Genomic DNA, 18832 nt, shown 5'->3' on the forward strand with positions numbered 1-18832 from the left:
GCGGTAGTATTGCAGCTGAAACTCTCCCTATGACCCGAGTTCGATCCCAGCGGAAGCTGGATTCTTGGGAAGCTGGCTCAGGTCGACTCAGCCTTCCATCCTTCTGAGGTCAGTAAAATGAGTACCCAGCTTGCTGGGGAAGGTAACGACTGGGGAATGCAATGGCAAACCACCCCTCTATAGTCTGCCAAGAAAACGTTGCTAAAGTGGGGTCCCCCAAAGGGTCAGACATGACTCAATGCTTGCACAGGGGACCTTTCACCTTCACCAGAAATTGGGAGTAAAGAAGAAAGTAGTATTGACAGCCACAAACTATGGTTTGAAACTCCACTGCAGATGGGATTAAGATTGCATGAGGGAGAAACTCTTCTTTTAAAATTATCATCTTGTATTCCCCACAGCAACTGTTGCAAATAGTAAGTTATTTTAAAGAATATGTTTGTAGAAAGCTGAAATGAGGAAAATGGGAAAAGAGATAATTTATTGTGGAAAATGGAATAGAAGTACTTCTAGAGGACAACTTGTGTATTCCAATCCAATAATTTAAAACCATTTGGTGTCAAGTTAGTTAATATACTACAAATGCTAGAATGTGATACTGGTTCAACTAGCCAATGGACAATAAGTAGAGCGAGTTGGAAACTTGTTCAAGTTACAATTTTTCACTGATTTCCAGAATCTCAAAATGTGGAATTCATCTGCAATGTTCTTGTGGTAGCAGACCAGCTCCTTATGTTACGGTTAAAAGAAATCTGTGAAGTAGCCATTACAGAAAAATGTGAGTTATTCATTGTTTCATAATGTTGTTATAATACTTTCATTTTCTGTTAAAATAATGTAAAAGTTCTTATCAAAGTAAAGACATGGTCATGTTGTTTATTAAACATGGAAGCACAAAACCTGCTCTTAAAAAATAAGTGCATTTACCCAGTCGTTTCCCGTCTATGTTGTATGAATTCTTGCTAAGGCTTTCTCAATTAGAAGATTACTAATAGTGAAAAGAGAGCCAGTTTGGTGTCGTGGTTAAGGCACTGGGCTAGAAACTGGGAGACCGTGAGTTCTAGTCCTGCCTTAGGCACAAAGCCAGCTGGGTCACCTTGGGCCAGTCACTCTCTCTCAGCCCTAGGAAGGAGACAATGGCAAACCACTTCTGAAAAACCTTGCCAAGAAAACTGCAGATGCTTGTCTAGGCAATCTTTGAGAATCGGGCACGATTGAACGGATTAAAAAAAAAGTGACATGTTCTTTAGCAAAGATTATCCATCTTTTGCAAAATGTATCTGCAAGAGCACACAAAAGAAATTTATCTGTTCATGTTAGTGCTCAGTGTGATTTGAGTATGCATTTTAGAAAATGCCCTAGAATCTTGTGAATACACTGGACTATGGATGTAGGCCTTTCTCTGTATATGGGTAGCCTACGAGTGGCACTCAGTGAAAAGCATCATCTTTTATTGTCTCTATCATGCTCTCCAAATAAATAGCCACTATTTCTAAATTTCAGTGACTTTAAAAAATGCTGCTGAGCTCCTGGAATTTTCAGCCACATATAATGCTGAACAGCTAAAACAGTCTTGCTTGCAGTTCATCGTATTAAACATGGCAGCCATACTTGAAACACGGTAAGAGCAGGGCCTTGATCTTAATTGCTTTCTTATTGATCTATAGTGATACAGGGAGTATTATTTTGTCTACTGAATGATTACATATCCTTTAGCCCCCTATCATGCTTCTGTGCCAAAAAAGCCATTTGGAAATACGAAATCAAAGACATCAAAATAAAACCATCTAGAGGCAAGATGTTCTTTTGCTTTTTAATTAAAACAGAACATTGACAAAATAATAAAAATAACAAATAACAGAATTATATTAACCAACAACACAATCCATATTTTTAATAAAAAACACAAGTTGAATGCATACATCCATCATGTTTGAATAAATTTATCTTTAACTGCTGCTATTAACTAATTCTCTTTTCATGTACGAACTGTTTTGAGGTCAAAACAGCCAATTTGAGTGTTCTGAGCCTGCATCAAAACATGCATATTCAAAGAATTGTATTTTGAGGGCAAAACAAAGTATTTGACATGTTTCAAGTTTTGTTCCAATGGAATGCAACCATTTCAGGCTGCTGTTTTGTTCAAAGTTCAAAACACCTCTTTTCTCAATCCCTGTCACTTTAGAACTTAAGTCTATTATCAATATACCCCTTGCTGTAAGAAACTGAATTAAAAAAAAAATAGAAGTCAACATGTTCAGCTTTCACTGTTTTCTACTGGGTTACAGCAGGGTATAACACCACATTTAATTTGTATTTTTCATAGAGTTCTGGATGTTTTAAGTGATGAAGTTTTGAAGGATCTTTCTACCTCTTACAGAAAAATGGTGAGTTCTGCATTGATTAATTAAAGCAGACTTCAATTTAAAGTAACTTGAAAGAAGAAATGTAATGACAATTGTTTCTAGGTTCCTGTTTGAATGAATGCAGGCTACTAAAGTCATATGATATGCTTTGAAGTCATTTATTTTTTTTACTGAAACTCTCTTCCCAATTTATTTTTGATTATATGCAGCATTGATGGCAGTCTCATGCTTCATTAAAGTTATGGAAATATATTGTGGAGTGTACCAAATAAAGTGTAAATGTGCTAGTGAATCTTGGCAGAGAGAGCAGTTTCTCATATACTAAAATAACATAGCTTTAGTATGAGCAGTGCAGTTCTAAAAAATAGTACAACTAGTTGAGCAGCACAACTGATAGTAGCTTGGCACACATAGACACCAAGATGCTTGCAATTTCTCTAATGAGGGAGGGTTCTTGGACCCCCCCCCAAACATTTATTTCTCTATAAGATCTTTCAAACTCTTAAGTCTAGAAATGTCAAGAGATTTCAGCATTCATGCTTGTAAATTTGGTGCTCCTATCAAGAGATTTTGGTAAATTCATTTTTAATTTTTACTGTCCCTGACATTGTACATGGATACATAGGAGGGTGTACATCCTGAAAACGTTGATCATCCCTGACATTGATCGTCCCTGACATCAGTCAAAAGTTGATTTAGAGAATAACATATTTCATCTTAATTTTCTTTTTATATTGCATTAAATTCCTATGGCTGCAAAGATTATTGTAATTTAGTAAAAATGCATGAACAACATTTTCTACTTTTTGATAAAGAAGGCTATCTGTGTGGTTTTTATGCATTGTTTCCTCAGATATTTATGTGAGATTAATTTGTTATAGAACATTCATAGAACACTGTAGCACTCTTTAAACCACAGATTTTTTTTTAGAATTTCAGCATTCATCCTAACAGCTTTTTAAAATACAAATCTGATGGTTTCCTATTTTTTCTCATTTTCAAATTTTAAAAAATGTTACGATGTTGCAGATTCCTGCTATGGACCGCAGAGTAATTACTCCATACCAAGATGGTCCTGATATTAGTTCTCTGGAGCCTGAGGAAGGAGAAACATTTGTCTTCCTAAAAGAAGAAAGGAGCACAGAGCAAGCCTTGCAGTGAGAATCCTTTTTCTTCTGATAGATGTAATAGGCCTGAATGAAGCTCTTATTCCAATTGAGCCTTCAGTGAAGGAACCTTTAAGTGCAGGCCCACAAAGCACAAAGTTGGGGCTGCTGCTTCATTGGCCTTCAGTCTTTTGCACATGCATAGAAACATTTATGCTGAAATGCATTATCTGAGCAAAGTAGCACACTCTGACACTTTGGTTGCAGGCTTTTTAGTCCTGCTTCACTCCAGAGAAGAGAAGCCAGATGGCTCTGAAGCATTGCCCCTCCATATAGCTCTAATACTTGAGAAATAGTCATACGCTTGGAATGGAATATGTATACTAATATAGTGGGCCTGCCAACCCTCAGAGCCCCCCAGAGTGGATGGGCTGAAAAAACAGGTTCCCATTTTATTGTTGGGGGGGCATGGGGGGCAAGATGAGTGTTCAAAGCTTTGTAGTGCCTTAAAGCACCAATTTCACTTCTTAAGAACCTTGAACGGTGCTTGCCATGCTGCAGAAAGTCTGGTCCAGCTCTCAGACAGATGAAAGCTGGGTACTCTTCTCTTAGAAGATTTTCTTTTATGCTTCCTGAGTACTATAAACTCCCACTGTAAATTCCATGGTCCTAATTCACAACTAAACAAGAAGAAGTAGAGAAAGAGTTAGGCAACTGCAGTGTTCAGGTGTTGATCCTAGTCAGCTTGTACAATGAGCAGTAAGCCCACTTCAGTGTTGTAGTATACGGTACATTGCAGAGTACGGAAGGAACCTTGGAATGGAATATATTAAAAATGCCTAGCTTTTCAAAATTGGGCTAGAAAAACCATTGATCTTGAATTTGAGGAAATTTTAATCTGGGAGGCTATAGTAAGAGGGGTGGACATTTTAAATCAGTGCTTTTCAAACTTGACAACTTTAAGATGTGTGGACTGGGGAATTCTGGGAGTTGAAGTCCACATATCTTAGAAACACTGTTGTAGGTGCTATCACTGTAATCAGGAGTGAGTGAAATTGAAACAAATGTTTGTTTTGTTTTGTTTTGTTTTTCTTAAACTAGAGAAATGCTTCTCAAGAAAGCTAAAGCAAAGGCTAAAAAGAAGCCTCGAAGACGGGCAGACAGTTCAGGAGGGTATAATCTGTCAGATATTATTCAGAATCCACCAGCTACAGGTTAGTGGCAAAAAGGGCTGATCTATTCTTTTTAAGAATGACTTTTAGGTAACTTTGGCATAATGGCAAAAATATAATGTATGAAGTTTAACATATGGCTTGTAATGACTGTTTTTTCTGTAGCGCCAGGAGTAATTTAGGGATGTGATGAGTCCGAAGGTCCCGCCACTTTATAAATTAAAAGTATTGTGTGCAAAGGCTATACAAAGGGTTTGAAAGAGAAGTTGCACAACGCACATTAGCATGAATGAAGCAGCTCTCTCTGAATCATTACAGGATCCATGTCCTTTTCAAGTCTCATGCTGCTGCTTTGAAAACTGGCTCCTCATATGCATGAATGCACAGCCACTTTACTTTGTTGGTGATTCCAAAGAACTGGAGACAGTTTTTAGAGCAGCAGAAAAAGATGCCATTGCTTTCATTATTTGAAGCAAGGTTTATGCTAACAGCTTTTTCTAATGCCTTACACTGTCTTACCCCCTACTTTCACTCGAGGTAAAATTAACCAATTGTTTATTTGCTGAAGCAAGTTAATACACATTGTTCCTCTTCGTGTTTAGATGTGGCAGGCCATTGGTTGATTTCTAGTCTGAATACATACCCTAGTTATAATGTTTAATAAGACAAGACTGCTACTGATATATGCATGCATTTGCCTTCTGATTAACACATAGAGCCCAAGAAATGGTGAATGTAGATTTGAACTCCAGAAGTTTGCAGTCTTTGAGGTTCAACTTCATTCAGTTTTAAGCCACAAGCCAGCTTGAAGTTATACTTTCAAGCTTCATTGGTAATGTCAGGCATAAGCATAATTATCCCTTGTTGAAAACAGTAAAGACCTAAAAAAAACCTTTATCCTTATATTTTAAGAAGAAGATGTCTTTTTCCTTGGGTTATAAGGTAAATGTGAATCTAAACAATGATTACTTAATTAAAATGGCTGTAATAGCACTTCCGATTGGGACGTGGTGGCACTGCAGGTTAAACCAATGAGCTGCTGAGCTTGCCGATCGGAAGGTCAGCGGTTCAAATCTGTGTGACGGGGTGAGTTCCCGTTGCTAGTCCCAGCTCCTGCCAACCTAGCAGTTTGAGAACATGCAACTGTGAGTAGATTAATAGGTACTGCTTTGGCGGGCAGGTAACGGCGTTCCATTTAGTCATGCCAGCCACATGACCACGGAAGTGTCTATGGACAAACGCCAGCTCTTCGGCTTTGAAACGGAGATGAGCACCGCCCCCTAGAGTCGGACACGACTGGACTTAATGTCAAGGGAAACCTTTACCTTTACCTTAATAGCATTTCCAAGACAGCATCTCTGCTTGTATCACTCACACACAATTAGCTTACATTGGGTTAGCATTTTAGAGTTCCATGTAAGAAAAAGAGTGTATTTAGCATGCTGCAAATAACGGATTACTCATTTTTTTCATGTCATTTTGGTTGTAGCTTTAAAGTAACATTTCAAAGTAACCTTTTCAAATTGTGTGAAGTTAATGCTATTTTGATATGTAAACAAAAATGGAGTCAGTGGCTATGTAAAAACAATACCCAGCTATTTTTTGCTATATACCTAATTGAAAGTTAAAGGGGTTATAGCCCTACTAACCAACACATAGTCTCTTATTACTAAGGGAAAATTGAAAGGAAGATTGTTGTTAGATTTTCTAAGTGATAAATTTATTCTGTTAAGAAGAAAATATACAGATCTGCTTTTTTCATGCAAGCAGCTTACTATAATGCAGATCATTGTGATGTGCAATCTTGAATTGAAAAGATCTTGTTTCAAGTGTAAACAGGTGTCTCAATCCCTCTGAAAGCATTCCATGCTTGAAGCAATGGTGTTTCAAAATGTTTCCCCAAAATGTCTGAAATGGTGTAGTTTGTACTTAAGAGGCAATACAGTCCTCAACTCCAGCTCTGCAGCAAAGGAGAAAAACAATTCTGCACATCACATTAACCACAATTCCAGATCCTCTGATAGCTTTAATTCTGCAAGAATTTCAGTGGCTTTCCAGGAGCCTGTTAGGAGAATTGTCTCTCTTGCTGCTTCATTCCCCAGAAGTTACACATGTGTAGCAGTGGGGAGTGTTGAGAGTAGTGCATAAAAGAGCAGGCAGTGAAGGCTGCATGCTTGAAACAGAGGATTTGGGGCAAGGATCAGGTAAATGCTTTCTCTGTGAACTCAGGCAGGCAGTCTTTCTCAATCTCAGCAACTTTAAAAGGTATGGATTTCAACCCCCAGCATGCAGGGGAATTCTGGGAATTGAAGTCCAAACATCTTAAAAGTTGCTGAGATTAAGAAACACTAGGCTACAGGATAGCAGTCCATTCCCTAGGTACCAGAACGTAGTATCAGTAGTTTTGCTTCCTTGGGCATTTCTGATTTGCCCCAAGATAATTTTGTATTTTTTCCCCATGCAGGGATACATGCAGGGATATTGAGACTGGATAAAGCTAATTCTGTTGAATCCCTCCCTGAAATGCTGACATCTGATTCCGAAGGCAGCTCGGTGGGAGTGAACAGTCCCAGAGATTTGCAGTCTCCTGATTTCACAGCAGGACTCCATACAGATAAAGTTGAGGTTGGAGTACACACGTTATTTTTGCCTTAATACTCATTGATCAAGGACAGCATAATTTCTAAAAATGTTTTTAGAGGCAGATTAACCATGCCTAATAGTTAAATGATTAAGGGGAGAACCTCTCTTATCTAAAGTGCCATGCCAGTTGATTGGACCTCAGTGGTTTATGTGTATGTCATTTATGTGGGGCTGTTTCCTGAATCCTGCAGATGTTATCCCTCTACAATAGGCTGTGGCTTTGTCATCTACAAAATATTACACTACATAAAAATTGATGTTTTGTTTAGGACAGAATAATTTCAATAAAAGCTGTGACAGCTTTCTCTGAGAAACTGCCCTTCAGTAATTTTGGAATACAACTTCCATTTACTCCAGCCATCTTGTTTAGGGATGATGGGAGTTGTTGTAGTCAGACTGAGAAAGGCTGAGTATAACCTGTATTTATTTGAGTAAAGAATCCAATGTTAATTAATTTGAAAAATGGCTATATACTTTTAAAAAGAATATAGCATGTTGTGGCTCAGGAGAGAACCGCAACCAAGATTACACTTCTTGGATCATGAAATCATTAAACTGCTACGGTTCATGCTGTAATCCTTGTATGCTGCCCAGAGTTACTGTTATGAAGTGGCCAGCCATATAAATCATTTAAATAGATGAATAATAATAAATGGATAGTATAATCAAAAGCGGCATGAAAGTTTGTAGGGTTTTAGATGTCAACCCCCAAATGTTTTTTTTTCTGGTGTGCAGATTGTTTCCCAAGATGAAGAGTGTTAAAAGCACTGCAATGTGACATGAGAACTAGCTTTTAAAATGAGATGAAGAGTTGCCTTTGTAAACTTCAGCCAAAATAGATTGAACCCTATTATCTGTAAAGTCCATAAGGTTCCTTTTCTATAACAATGTAACGCTAGTATCTTTTGACTACAGGTGAAAGAGAACACGGGTATTTCAAATACATTTGTTTCCCATGCCAACAAAGAGGTAAAAATCTGTCATGGATCATCAGTGCAGAAGAGTTCTCTTCCACAGAGTATTCCTAGTAACAAAAACACCTATGTGAGTTCTTCCAACTGGGTTGCCAGCTCTTTTAGGTATACATTTTCTGTGTTTCTACCTTGGTCAAATACTGTCCTCTTGCAAGGCTGTTTCTCTGTCTTTGAAATGTGAGCTTCCCTCTCTGTTAAAACGCAGGGCCCACATGCAAATGATTTTTGAAGAATCAAATCACTTGACTACTTTGTGGTCATTCTGCTCAAAACAGTAATGTATTTCTGCTTAGGCTGCTAATTTCTACCTTTCAGTGGGCACTCTTGCAAGCCTAGCTATGTTTGGTTGCAGTTTACATTTTCCATCTGTAATAATCTAATTCATAATCGTCTTTAAAAGAAAAACAACCATACATCTTATCTAAAATTCTATCTTAAATATTTTACTCAGCATTTCAGTGGACCTAAAAGTATCCTTGGTGTGTGTGTTTCCTGAAAAATATATATAAAATGTTCATCTGAAAACATTCTATTTGAGGTTTGCCATAATTGAGGAAGTAGACATAAATTATACATCCGGTTACATATAGAAGGCTACAATAGTGTTTGGCAACTGAAATGTAAGTAAAAATGGATATCTTGAAAAGTAACAACTTATAATTTTTTTTTTTAATTCAGTCCTACCAGTCCTCCTGCTGTTGATTTAAGAACTATTATGGAAACTGAAGAAAATCTGCAGAAATGTGGAAGCATGCCAAAGATAAATTCAGGGTTGGTAAAAACGATGTAATTCAATCAACTTGACTGATGAGCATTAAAATCCTAATTTGCTCTGTTTGTGTGTGTGTGTGTGTGTGTGTGTGTACACACACACACACGTACATACATACATACATACATACCTTGTTAGAAACATTTTTGAAGTTTTAGCTTTGGATTAAACATTAGTAGTGCAGTATCCATGTTGCCCTGCAAACATGGTTCACAGATTAGGAATATTTCTTTTTAGAACTGCTGTTACTATTCAGATTACAGATTTAGATAATAGTAGGAGATAATTTTGTAAATTCAGGACATATAATCCAGCAGTCTGTGACTGATACTCTTTTGTTATATTCTGTTTGATAAGCTTTAGTAAAGTACTTTTACATTTCTGTGTCTAATTTTAGTAGAGCCACTTCTCATGGAAGTAAACTTTCTCAGAAGCAGAGGAAATTGATTGCTCTGGCTGCTAAGGATAATAACCCAGAGATTGTGCCTGATGCAGTTTTGCTACCTACGGTTTCCAAAACAACAAAACCAGCAACTGTGTGGTATGCACCTTGTTATTTCTTTAGGTTACTGCATATTGGGGTCATTTCAGTTTTGTTTCAGACTCACTGTTTCATAATCTGTGGGAAGGACAATAATTCAGTACTAGAGTATGTGGTCTGAATGCAAATTTTGGATTCATCCCTGGCACCTCAAGGCAGGAAAAGAACCTGCTTGAGACCATGAAGCGCCACTGCTGGTCATGGTCTGTGGAAATACTGGGTGGTTGGACCAAGAGCATGATTAAGAGCAAAGGAAGGACAAAATCTCTAGTTAAAGGATTTACAGATGCATGTGTGCACACAATATTGGTTCCTTGAGTAATGAATTTATTTTAGTCTTTAAAGTTTCCATATAAGTTAAGTATCTTACTATGCTTAGCTTGATTATATTTTTGTATTAGTAAATGAAGTATTTGCTGAATGTTCCTGAATGCTTAGTTAATAGTGAGGGGGAAAAAGTGGGGAGGGGTTATTTAACATGTTATGTTATTATAGTATAACCCTAATTTAAAAAAACAAACATGCATTTGGCATCAGATTGAGGTTTCTGTGCTTGCAGTATGTGGCATTCTCTTGAAGCGTTGTTTTGCAGCGAAACAAGATACTTGTCTTGGAAATTCAGCAGGTCTTCTGGCAGGAAAATATGCCAGATGGGTGTGGGAGCTTCTGGAACTTTTTTGGTTGACATGGAGATTCAGGATACCTTAAATCATACTTGGCATTGTTCTTGCCAAAAATAATGTCCAGCTTCACAGATTTGTCAAGGATATGTATTGTTCTTTGAAGATTAATTAGGTAAAATATGTGGAGACTGTTTTTAGGGTGAAACGTGGAGGAAGACTAAAAGAACAAAGGCTAATCTTTCCTTTTGGAAATGGATTTAAATATCATTTCCAAATATGTGTGCATGCATATACATCTCTGGTGAAAGAACATAATTTATCTGCCCGGAGATGCAATTTCTCCTTCCTTCTGGCAGGATACCCTGTGCTGTTCTTTTCCAAGTGCCAGATGGTCAGTTTTTCAGTTAACAGGTTCAGCAGGTTCTTATCTCTGAGTATTATTTATTTCTCATGTTATGCTTAAGACCTATGGTGGCTTTAACTGAAAAACCTCATGGTTTGCCTAACATGCCATGAAGAGGCTTGCAATACTCATGGTACGTCAATGTTGTAAGCATGTTTCTTCATCTAAAATGTTGAAATTTAATAGATGTGTAGACCACAACATCCCAATTACTGCAAAAGCCTGAAAAGAGAAATGCCTTGTTGAGAATGAGAGCTTTTTGTGTCTAACAGGAAGAAAATGTGTGATGGTTTTTATGTTAGAACAGTAGGAAGGAAAACTTCATAAGGCCTTCATATATTTGTGCCCACCTCTGTTTTTAGGTAATAGAATTATTCAAATAATGCTGTTAAAATAAGCCCTACTTATCTTCCCCAGCCACTTTCAGCCTGTGCTTCAAGGAGGAAAGTCAGTTTAGAGCTGGAGACTAGTCATTGTTAATGGCTCTGTGTGTGCCTTACATCATATTTTTCTTTTTGGTCATATAATTTTAGTGTAGTTGAACTATGAATTTACCAAGACATATTATGTTCAGTCAGATTACTGCTAGATGCATCGTCCAGTACAGACTACTGATACATCCCTCAGTGATAGTGTTAATTTCTGATTTTCAGCAGTTGTGTTAGAGGGGCACCTAGGGGGCCACAAAAATGGCATTGCTCACCTTTGATTTAATGACTTCACCATTCCTAGTAAAAGCAGATTCCTCAGTGCTTTGTACTGATTGAACAAGGTAAGTGGAAGATATAGAAATGTAATGTTCTAGGACAGCAGACATGAAGATTCATGCTTCTGAGTGATTCATTTCACCAATAGGAAAGATAGTTTAGTCAGTGAAAGAATTGCACTAGGCTTATCTGGAAATGTAGCTTAGCAAAATTTGGTTCATTTTACTTTAGGGCTTCTTCATTGCATTCTGCTTTGCCAAAATCATTCCGTGATCTCCTGTTACAAGAAAAAAAAGTAGTTGGTGCCAGTTGTGCTAAATCAGTGGAGAATGTACCAGCTGAAAAATGTCTGAGGTGAGATTGCTTTACATTGTGTTTCCATTTCTGATAAAGCACTTTTCTAAGAAAGACTGAAGATAAAAAAAATCAGTAAATGTGTATTATTTTATTTTTATTGGTGTACATTCTGTAAGGATGCAGTGGATATCCAGCATCATGAGATCAGGCTGCCATAATTCAGTGACAAAATAGTCAAATTTCAGTATGATTTTTCATAGCTTCTGTTTTCTCAAAACTGAAGGTGGAGATAGAAGCAGCAGGCTGCTGGGGTGCCTCCTGCACTCGTTCCTATGATTCATGATCTAATATTCCGAAAGGCCTGAAAACTTTGTTTATTGGGCCACAATCAGCCCTTTTAAAGTTTTGGGGAGTTTTAATGATAGGAACGGGAGGCAAACTGTTCCTCTTCTCCCCGTTAAAAGCTCCAGCCCACTCAGATGACTCAAAAATGGTCTTCTGCTGCCATCCTTCACCTGCCTCCCCCCCCCCCCGCCAAAGTTGGTGGTGGTATCATGTCACTGGAAAATTGGGGGGCTGCATTATAACCTTCATCCATTGTCCCTGGGTAGGCATTAGGACTGACATACCATCCTTTTGGGACTACAAAATGTTTTACATAATGCAAATGAATGGAGCAACTTTCTTTCCTAACGTGCAATCTATTTTTTAAGTCTGGATCTATGCCACTCTGCCATAACAAAAAAATGTTTGCCAATCCCAGTACCGTCAAAACAACCATCCTGGACTGGAATATTGTTCAATTTTATTCAAACATTGTTTCTCCCTGAAATACCGTTCCACTGACTCATATTCTATACTAGTGAATCCCAAAGCTGCAGTGGCTGTTTATGTGTTCACAGAAGTGCTGGCTTAAACATTTTAGTTCCTGCTGAACAGTCACTATGTGGTCATGCAACTTACTTTATGGACTGCTGCATTTATTACAAGTTGTTTGGGCTTTGTGTTCTGACTTTTTGTGCCTTAAAGAACGGTTGTAATTAAAAATTCTTGTACTAATTTTTGTCTGTAGATGCACAAATGCCATTGCTCTTGGAGCAGAAAATGAACATTCTTGTGAACCAACACAATCAGAAAATCATAAGTAAGTTATATTTGTAGTGTAAATATATATGTAGAGAAGCATATCTTGTAAAGTTGTGATGCTTTGTATTTGTAACTTATCTTACAGTCCTTGGTTAGCATCATCCTTGAGAAATCCAGCTGCAGCGTTGCCTATCACATTTGCAGAAATTGTAGAAGAAGAACTTCAGCAAGAAGCTGCTCTTACCCGAAGTAGAGAAAAACCTTTAGCTTTGATCCAGGTAAAGAATAAAAGTCAGCATTATGCACTCTAGAATGTCTGTTTCTTGCCTTCCTTTCATCTCTTCCTTCTTTTTGGTTCCAAGGAGCCTTAGTGATGTTTCTAAAAATGCTGTACAACACAGTGTTCTTAGTGTTTTAGGCTGCAATATGTTTATTTATGTGACCTCAGGTTAAGTATTTCATATCAAGATTACACTGAACTGTCATTATTTCAGTAGCATAGCTAGGTTGCTTCCCTTCTGCTGTGTTTTGTTAAAACATTATGGATTGCTCTCTAACTACAGAATCCAGAATTGAAAGTAATAAGGTGTGATTTATCCCATTAAACGTTTTTTCAATATATAAAACATCTAGTGACTGCCCTGTATGCTTTGCCCTGTGAGCATTTGTTCTTATTCCAGTTTTTGCCAGATTTCTAAGAGTTTCTCCCTCCCTTTCCTCCCTTCTCATTTCAGATTGAAGAACGTGCTATTCAGGATTTGTTAATCCACTATCAAGCAGTTGGCAACCCTGATGAGTTTGTTGTTGTTGAAAGGTCTCCACAGGGGCCAATTGCAGCTCCTATGTGGAATAAGCATTGATGCCATCCGTATTTTAATTTCTGCTGTTCATAAATGTGAGGTTGTTTGTTGTTTGCATGGATCTGCTGATTCTAAAATAAGAATGAGGATAGTAAGGTGTGTGTACCACTTTTCAGTATAGTATCTGCTTTGAAATGTGCATTTTCCTTATCAAATTGCAGTACTAGATTGTGTTCATTTACCAGATGCTTTTTATTCACTAGTTGGAGTTGAAAAAAACTGGATAGGTTTAAACTTAAAATAGGCAGGTCACATTATTTCTTGTAACTAATTGTCAGTAATAAGTACAAAATCTGGAATTGCTTTTCCAATTGACAGCAATTGAATTCTCATATTTGTGCATACATGTGAAATTAATGGGATTAAAAATGATCAACCTGAATTTTGGATTATCTGAAAATGCCTTTGTATGTAAAAGCAAGAAACAGGTATTTGATGTCTGTGTTTTTGTGTGTGTATATTCTTTGCTTTTCTGGACAATGCTCTTAATTCTCATGTCTTATAGGAATGCAAACGCTTGCATTGTTATAAGGATGGTGGTGATGATGATGATGATGATGATGATGATGCTACTATTACTTCTTAAGCTAATTTTCAGATGAGGTCTTGCAAGAACAGTGTGCAAAATGGGATCTGATAAACACAACATGTTAAATTGAAAAATCTTTCAGGAAAGTTGCAAGCTAACTGTTAAAATTTGAAAGGAATTGGGACAGCTTAGATCAGTGTTTCTCAATCTCAGCAACTTTTAGATATGTGGACTTCAATTCCCAGAATTCCCAAGCCTCACTTAGATGTACGCATATAACATTTAATACTGGGTCTTCAAAGCCCTGATTGCGGTGTGGGTTTTTGCTGTTGTTCAAAGGCCTTTCTGCAAAGTCGAGAAAATGATGTAAATTATGTCTGAAGTTGGGGGGAGGGAAGGATGACTTCTTTCCATCATTTCAGATTCTCCCATAGTAACCTGTGGCTACAGTGGACTTCCCCTCATGACCACTAATGGCCCTTGGAAGAAATAATCTTTATAATCAATGTAATTCTGTTAAATGATGTATGATTGAACCCTAAGAATAACTCTTGTCAACAGAGCTGCAATAAAGAGCTAAGTGAAGAGCAAGTTCCAACAGGCAGTCCTGAAATGGCAGTCCTTATCTTCTGTGCTTGTGTGAGAAATTCTTAGTGTGTTCATTGCGCTTATGCAGGAGCACAGAAAAGGTGCAGGGATCAAGCATAGTGAGTAAAACCCTGGTTTCCCAAGAAATTAATTTCATTTTCAATTTGCAGTTAGAGAGTCATCCCTAAAATGGGGCTGAAGAAGCTCTTGAGTGCTTTTCTCAAGTGATGTTTTTCCACAGTCTACCCCTTCAGGAGATATCTTCACAAGATAATGACTCCGGCACTGATCAGGCTCTCTGCAGAAGTCCTTCTTTGTGTTTGTGTGAAAAAGAAAAGGTCCATTTATCAGGTTGCTTATAAAAAACTGTATTGACATGTATTCTTCCAAGTGGGTACCACATAAGAAGAGAAGTATATTTTCCTCATCTAGTACAGTCTGTTTTTCTTACATTAGTTTTTTAATCATCTTCAGTTAAAAGGTTCACTTTATTGATAATTCTAAGGTATCCTAAGGTGAACTCAAGTGGTGCAAAGTGTTTTGGATTCGAAATAGCTGTTAGAGCTAAAAAACCTAGCTCAGAAACATATTTTGATGCTGAGCTTCTGAAGGTCTGAGCTCTGAGCTATTTCAAGATCAAAACACTTCAGCTAATGTTGGAAGGACTATTTCAAACTCAAAATGGGACATTTCAGATCTGAATTATTGTGGACACCACTAGGGTGTACTAGCGACATATTCATCATTACTCTGGTTAGTGTTCACACTTCCTTTCAAACTCAATGAACTGTACTTCAGTTGTGCAGGGTGGTGATAACTGTATCTCTCTCCCTCTTTTGTTTTAAAGGGGGTTTCTCATCCCAAGTGAAAAATCAGCAGCCAGAATGTTGGGCAACTCTAAACTCATAAATCATGCTTTGGGTCCAGAGTTAATTGCTAGACCATGGAGCTTGGTGTAATGATTACAAAGTGAATCTTAGCTCTGTCATTATTAAACTACTCTATCTGTAAGGTGTTCCCAAGTGGGTTTATCTTGAAATAATGGGTGAAAATCTATTACTTCAAGATAGAACGGTTACTTACTTCAGAGCAATGAGGTGTGTCTTTACAATGAGTGTAAAACCCCATACGAATTCAAGAGTTGCAAGTCATATTTTCTAAGATGAGTGCTGTTTTTTAGCTGTAGTTAATTTAAATACTCATCCCCAGCGACTTCTCATTAAATATAAGATTCCCTAAGAATGATTCCAGATGCATTAATTTATTTCCCCTATAAATTCCACAAGTAGTTGCTTGTTGTGGCTAATAAACCTTTAAAAATAAATTTCTGTCAGCTTTTTTTTTCAGCATACAAACTGCAATACTTTTACTTCAGAAAATGCCCAATTGTAGTTCTGTGGTTTGTCACAGGGTTAATGCAAAAGTACTTTAATAAAAAAATTAATGTCATCAACTCTGCTATCCTCTTCCTTGCCATGGTGGCCTGTTGTTTTGCAATTCAGAGCTTTTTGGGGTCTGCACTTTTGCATATCCACTCTGGAAAATAAAAAAATCATTGCGCTCCGTATTGCTTAAAATCCTCTTCCATCTCCCAATAAAGTACATAGATTGTACATATAGAGCCATTGTCCCTTTTTAAAGTCTTACAGACGTCTCAATATAAAGCAAAAATATCATCTGAGAAAGCTATGAATGTACCATTATACAGTTGAGGAAAAGTACATTTGTATTTTTCAGGCTATAGCAGAAAGGAATAAAGCTGAATCTAAACCAAGCAGTAAAAACTATTTTTTAATGCTATATCAAAGTGTCTGTGCAAAACTCAGTTTCTGTAGTGGTTGAAAAATAACGGTGACACATTTATTCTGTGAAGCGGAGACAAAATATGATTTTAAAATATGGAAGTCAGAAAGAAAAAAAAACTGCTTCTAAAATAATGCTTGGAAAATAGGAAACCCAATATAAGGTTCACAAAATGCCTCAAATGAAATATGGGGATTGGAGTAAAACCCAGTGTGTACTTTCAGAATCTATTATAGAAGGTTGATGGACCCTGCAGACCAGATTGAGAATGGGGTTGTGCTGCACGGGAGCAAGAAGTCCTGCCAGTGGAATTGAATTGCATCATAGTGCACAAGCAGTTTTGGCTTGTGATCCATTTCACAGGGTAAATCTAAAGAAACACATTTTTCTATGTATGTCCCATTGGGTTCATAACTAAATCTTAAAAGTTGCCAACACGTTTTAAAATGTCAGCAAAATAGAAATAATGATGCAATTCCTTCAGACAGAAGCTACCCTTATTTTCAGATTCGGATCTTAACTGTTAACATGCTCATCACTATATTTTGATATTAAAAACGCAAGCAGTTGCAAGGTTGCTATACATTTGTCCATTACGTGGTTTAATTAGATCTGTGTTGAGAATGAAGAAAAGTACTCTGAAGATTAATTACTGTACAGTGGACTTCCACTTGAGGAACAGGCTTCTCTTCACTGTCTCCTGTCATCCTGTCCAAACTTGCTCCAGAGCATCCCACATGGAGCACATTTGAAGGGTATGGGAAAAGGAGGAAGAATTAGTTCTGCCAATAGAATGACACTTGGGGTTACAAACATAAATCTGTTTTGCACCATTTAAAAACATTAGGTGGTACTTGTAAATGGTTCCAATTTTCCCAGTGATTGTAGTTTTCTGCATTTCTTTTTCAAGGTCTTACCAAGATTCTTATACATCTCTGCTCTTGCCATTACAATGTTCCAATTTCTTTTGGAAATGAGCCTGTCTCAGTTACTTTGTAGAGTTCCAAATTCATAAAAAAATACTGAGTTGAAAATAAATCATCAAAATCAGGATGAGCATCATGAAACAATGTTCCCAGTTGTACACTCCAACTTTGATTTTTTCCATCGTTTGAATAATTTATTTTTTTTTCAAATTTCTATCACCACCCATCTCTCCTGAAAAGGGGACTTTTAATCCCCTTATAATATCTATAGTGCATTCATGATTTATTTTAATACAGGGTGAATTCATGGTTCACTATTTTTCTAAGGATAAATAATGGGCTTTTATTACTGCTGACATTACTACAAATATCACTCTGTTTGAAATAGACACGATATGATAGGTTCATAATTGAAATCTTGTTTGGCTGTCATTTCAAAGAGATGTGCGTGTCAGATTTTAAACAGAGTAACAGCACTTTTTAATATCCCTTTCTATACACACTTTCTTGAAAGTTGAACAGTCTGTTATCAAACACGAGGCAGGAGAAAATAAGAGCTTTATTCCCAATACTGTAGCTCTGTTCAAAATCATTTCTGAGTTTTCCGTCATTTTACTTAGAGTTAAAAATGTATTAGTTTTTGTATGTTTACATGCCGTATATGATGTCATAGTTTTTTGTAAGTTCACAGGGTTTGATGCAAGACCCACTGCAAAACACTTCTTGTGCATCCCCCTCCCCTTAAAAAAAATTAGGACAGTAATTCAAAGAAGGAGCATTTCCTTTTACTTTCCCCAGCCTGTTTTGCAAGTGTAATCGACAAGTAGGTAATTGCATCCCTTTGCCCACTTGGAAGGTAACCACAATGGCCTGAGATTTTAAAAGGGAACTTTTTCTCTGCTGAAAATATTTCCAAGCTGTAATGTTAGCTGAATGTGTATGTGCACGTTTCTAACTACCTCTATTTAGAGTTAAGAAAAGAACACAAGATGCTGGCTAGTATTCCCTTTCTAATTCTGATTCTGGTTTGTCTCCATGACTGGAGGAACATGGTCTTCCTTGATCTCTCCCAGACCCTCTGGGTCAGATAGCCCTGGACCCTTGGTCGTCCCCAGCCTTTAGCGGTTTTCTCTGGATTGTGCCTTGTTCTACTTTTGGGCTGCTTGCCTTGATGTCTCCTTGAACTTACAGCTCAGTAGTGCAATTCTGCACAGCCTGTCTCAGGTTCACTAGCCAACATTGCTCTGCACTAAAGCTAACAATCTTAAACAGCCAGATCCAACTTGCCTAGATCTATCTTGGGTTGCCAGCCATCAATTCTTCTATCCACATTCTTCCCACTGCCTTCTTTTGAAAGATTCTGCCAACTCAGCTGCTGTCCCACCTTCTTTGGGAAAAATCATTCTAAGGGAGATTACTGGCCGCTTCTGTTTATC

The 18832-nt window shown here is 37.4% G+C and overlaps 1 protein-coding gene across 1 annotated transcript in view; it reads left to right on the top strand.

The window, feature by feature from the left end:
- IBTK (inhibitor of Bruton tyrosine kinase) overlaps positions 1–14679 on the top strand; it is a 56736-nt gene extending 42057 nt beyond the window's left edge. The window contains exons 17-29 of the mRNA XM_063312677.1: positions 677–778; positions 1504–1621; positions 2327–2387; positions 3396–3523; positions 4574–4686; positions 7121–7269; positions 8203–8366; positions 8940–9032; positions 9431–9574; positions 11539–11661; positions 12677–12748; positions 12836–12968; positions 13425–14679. Coding sequence (XP_063168747.1) covers positions 677–778; positions 1504–1621; positions 2327–2387; positions 3396–3523; positions 4574–4686; positions 7121–7269; positions 8203–8366; positions 8940–9032; positions 9431–9574; positions 11539–11661; positions 12677–12748; positions 12836–12968; positions 13425–13550 — 1526 coding nt within the window. The 3' untranslated portion in view covers positions 13551–14679. The remainder of the gene's footprint in view (positions 1–676; positions 779–1503; positions 1622–2326; positions 2388–3395; positions 3524–4573; positions 4687–7120; positions 7270–8202; positions 8367–8939; positions 9033–9430; positions 9575–11538; positions 11662–12676; positions 12749–12835; positions 12969–13424) is intronic.
- The last annotated feature ends 4153 nt before the right edge of the window (positions 14680–18832 follow it).

This window comes from Candoia aspera, chromosome 1, assembly GCF_035149785.1.
Source record: "Candoia aspera isolate rCanAsp1 chromosome 1, rCanAsp1.hap2, whole genome shotgun sequence".
NCBI classification, from domain to species: domain Eukaryota; kingdom Metazoa; phylum Chordata; class Lepidosauria; order Squamata; family Boidae; genus Candoia; species Candoia aspera.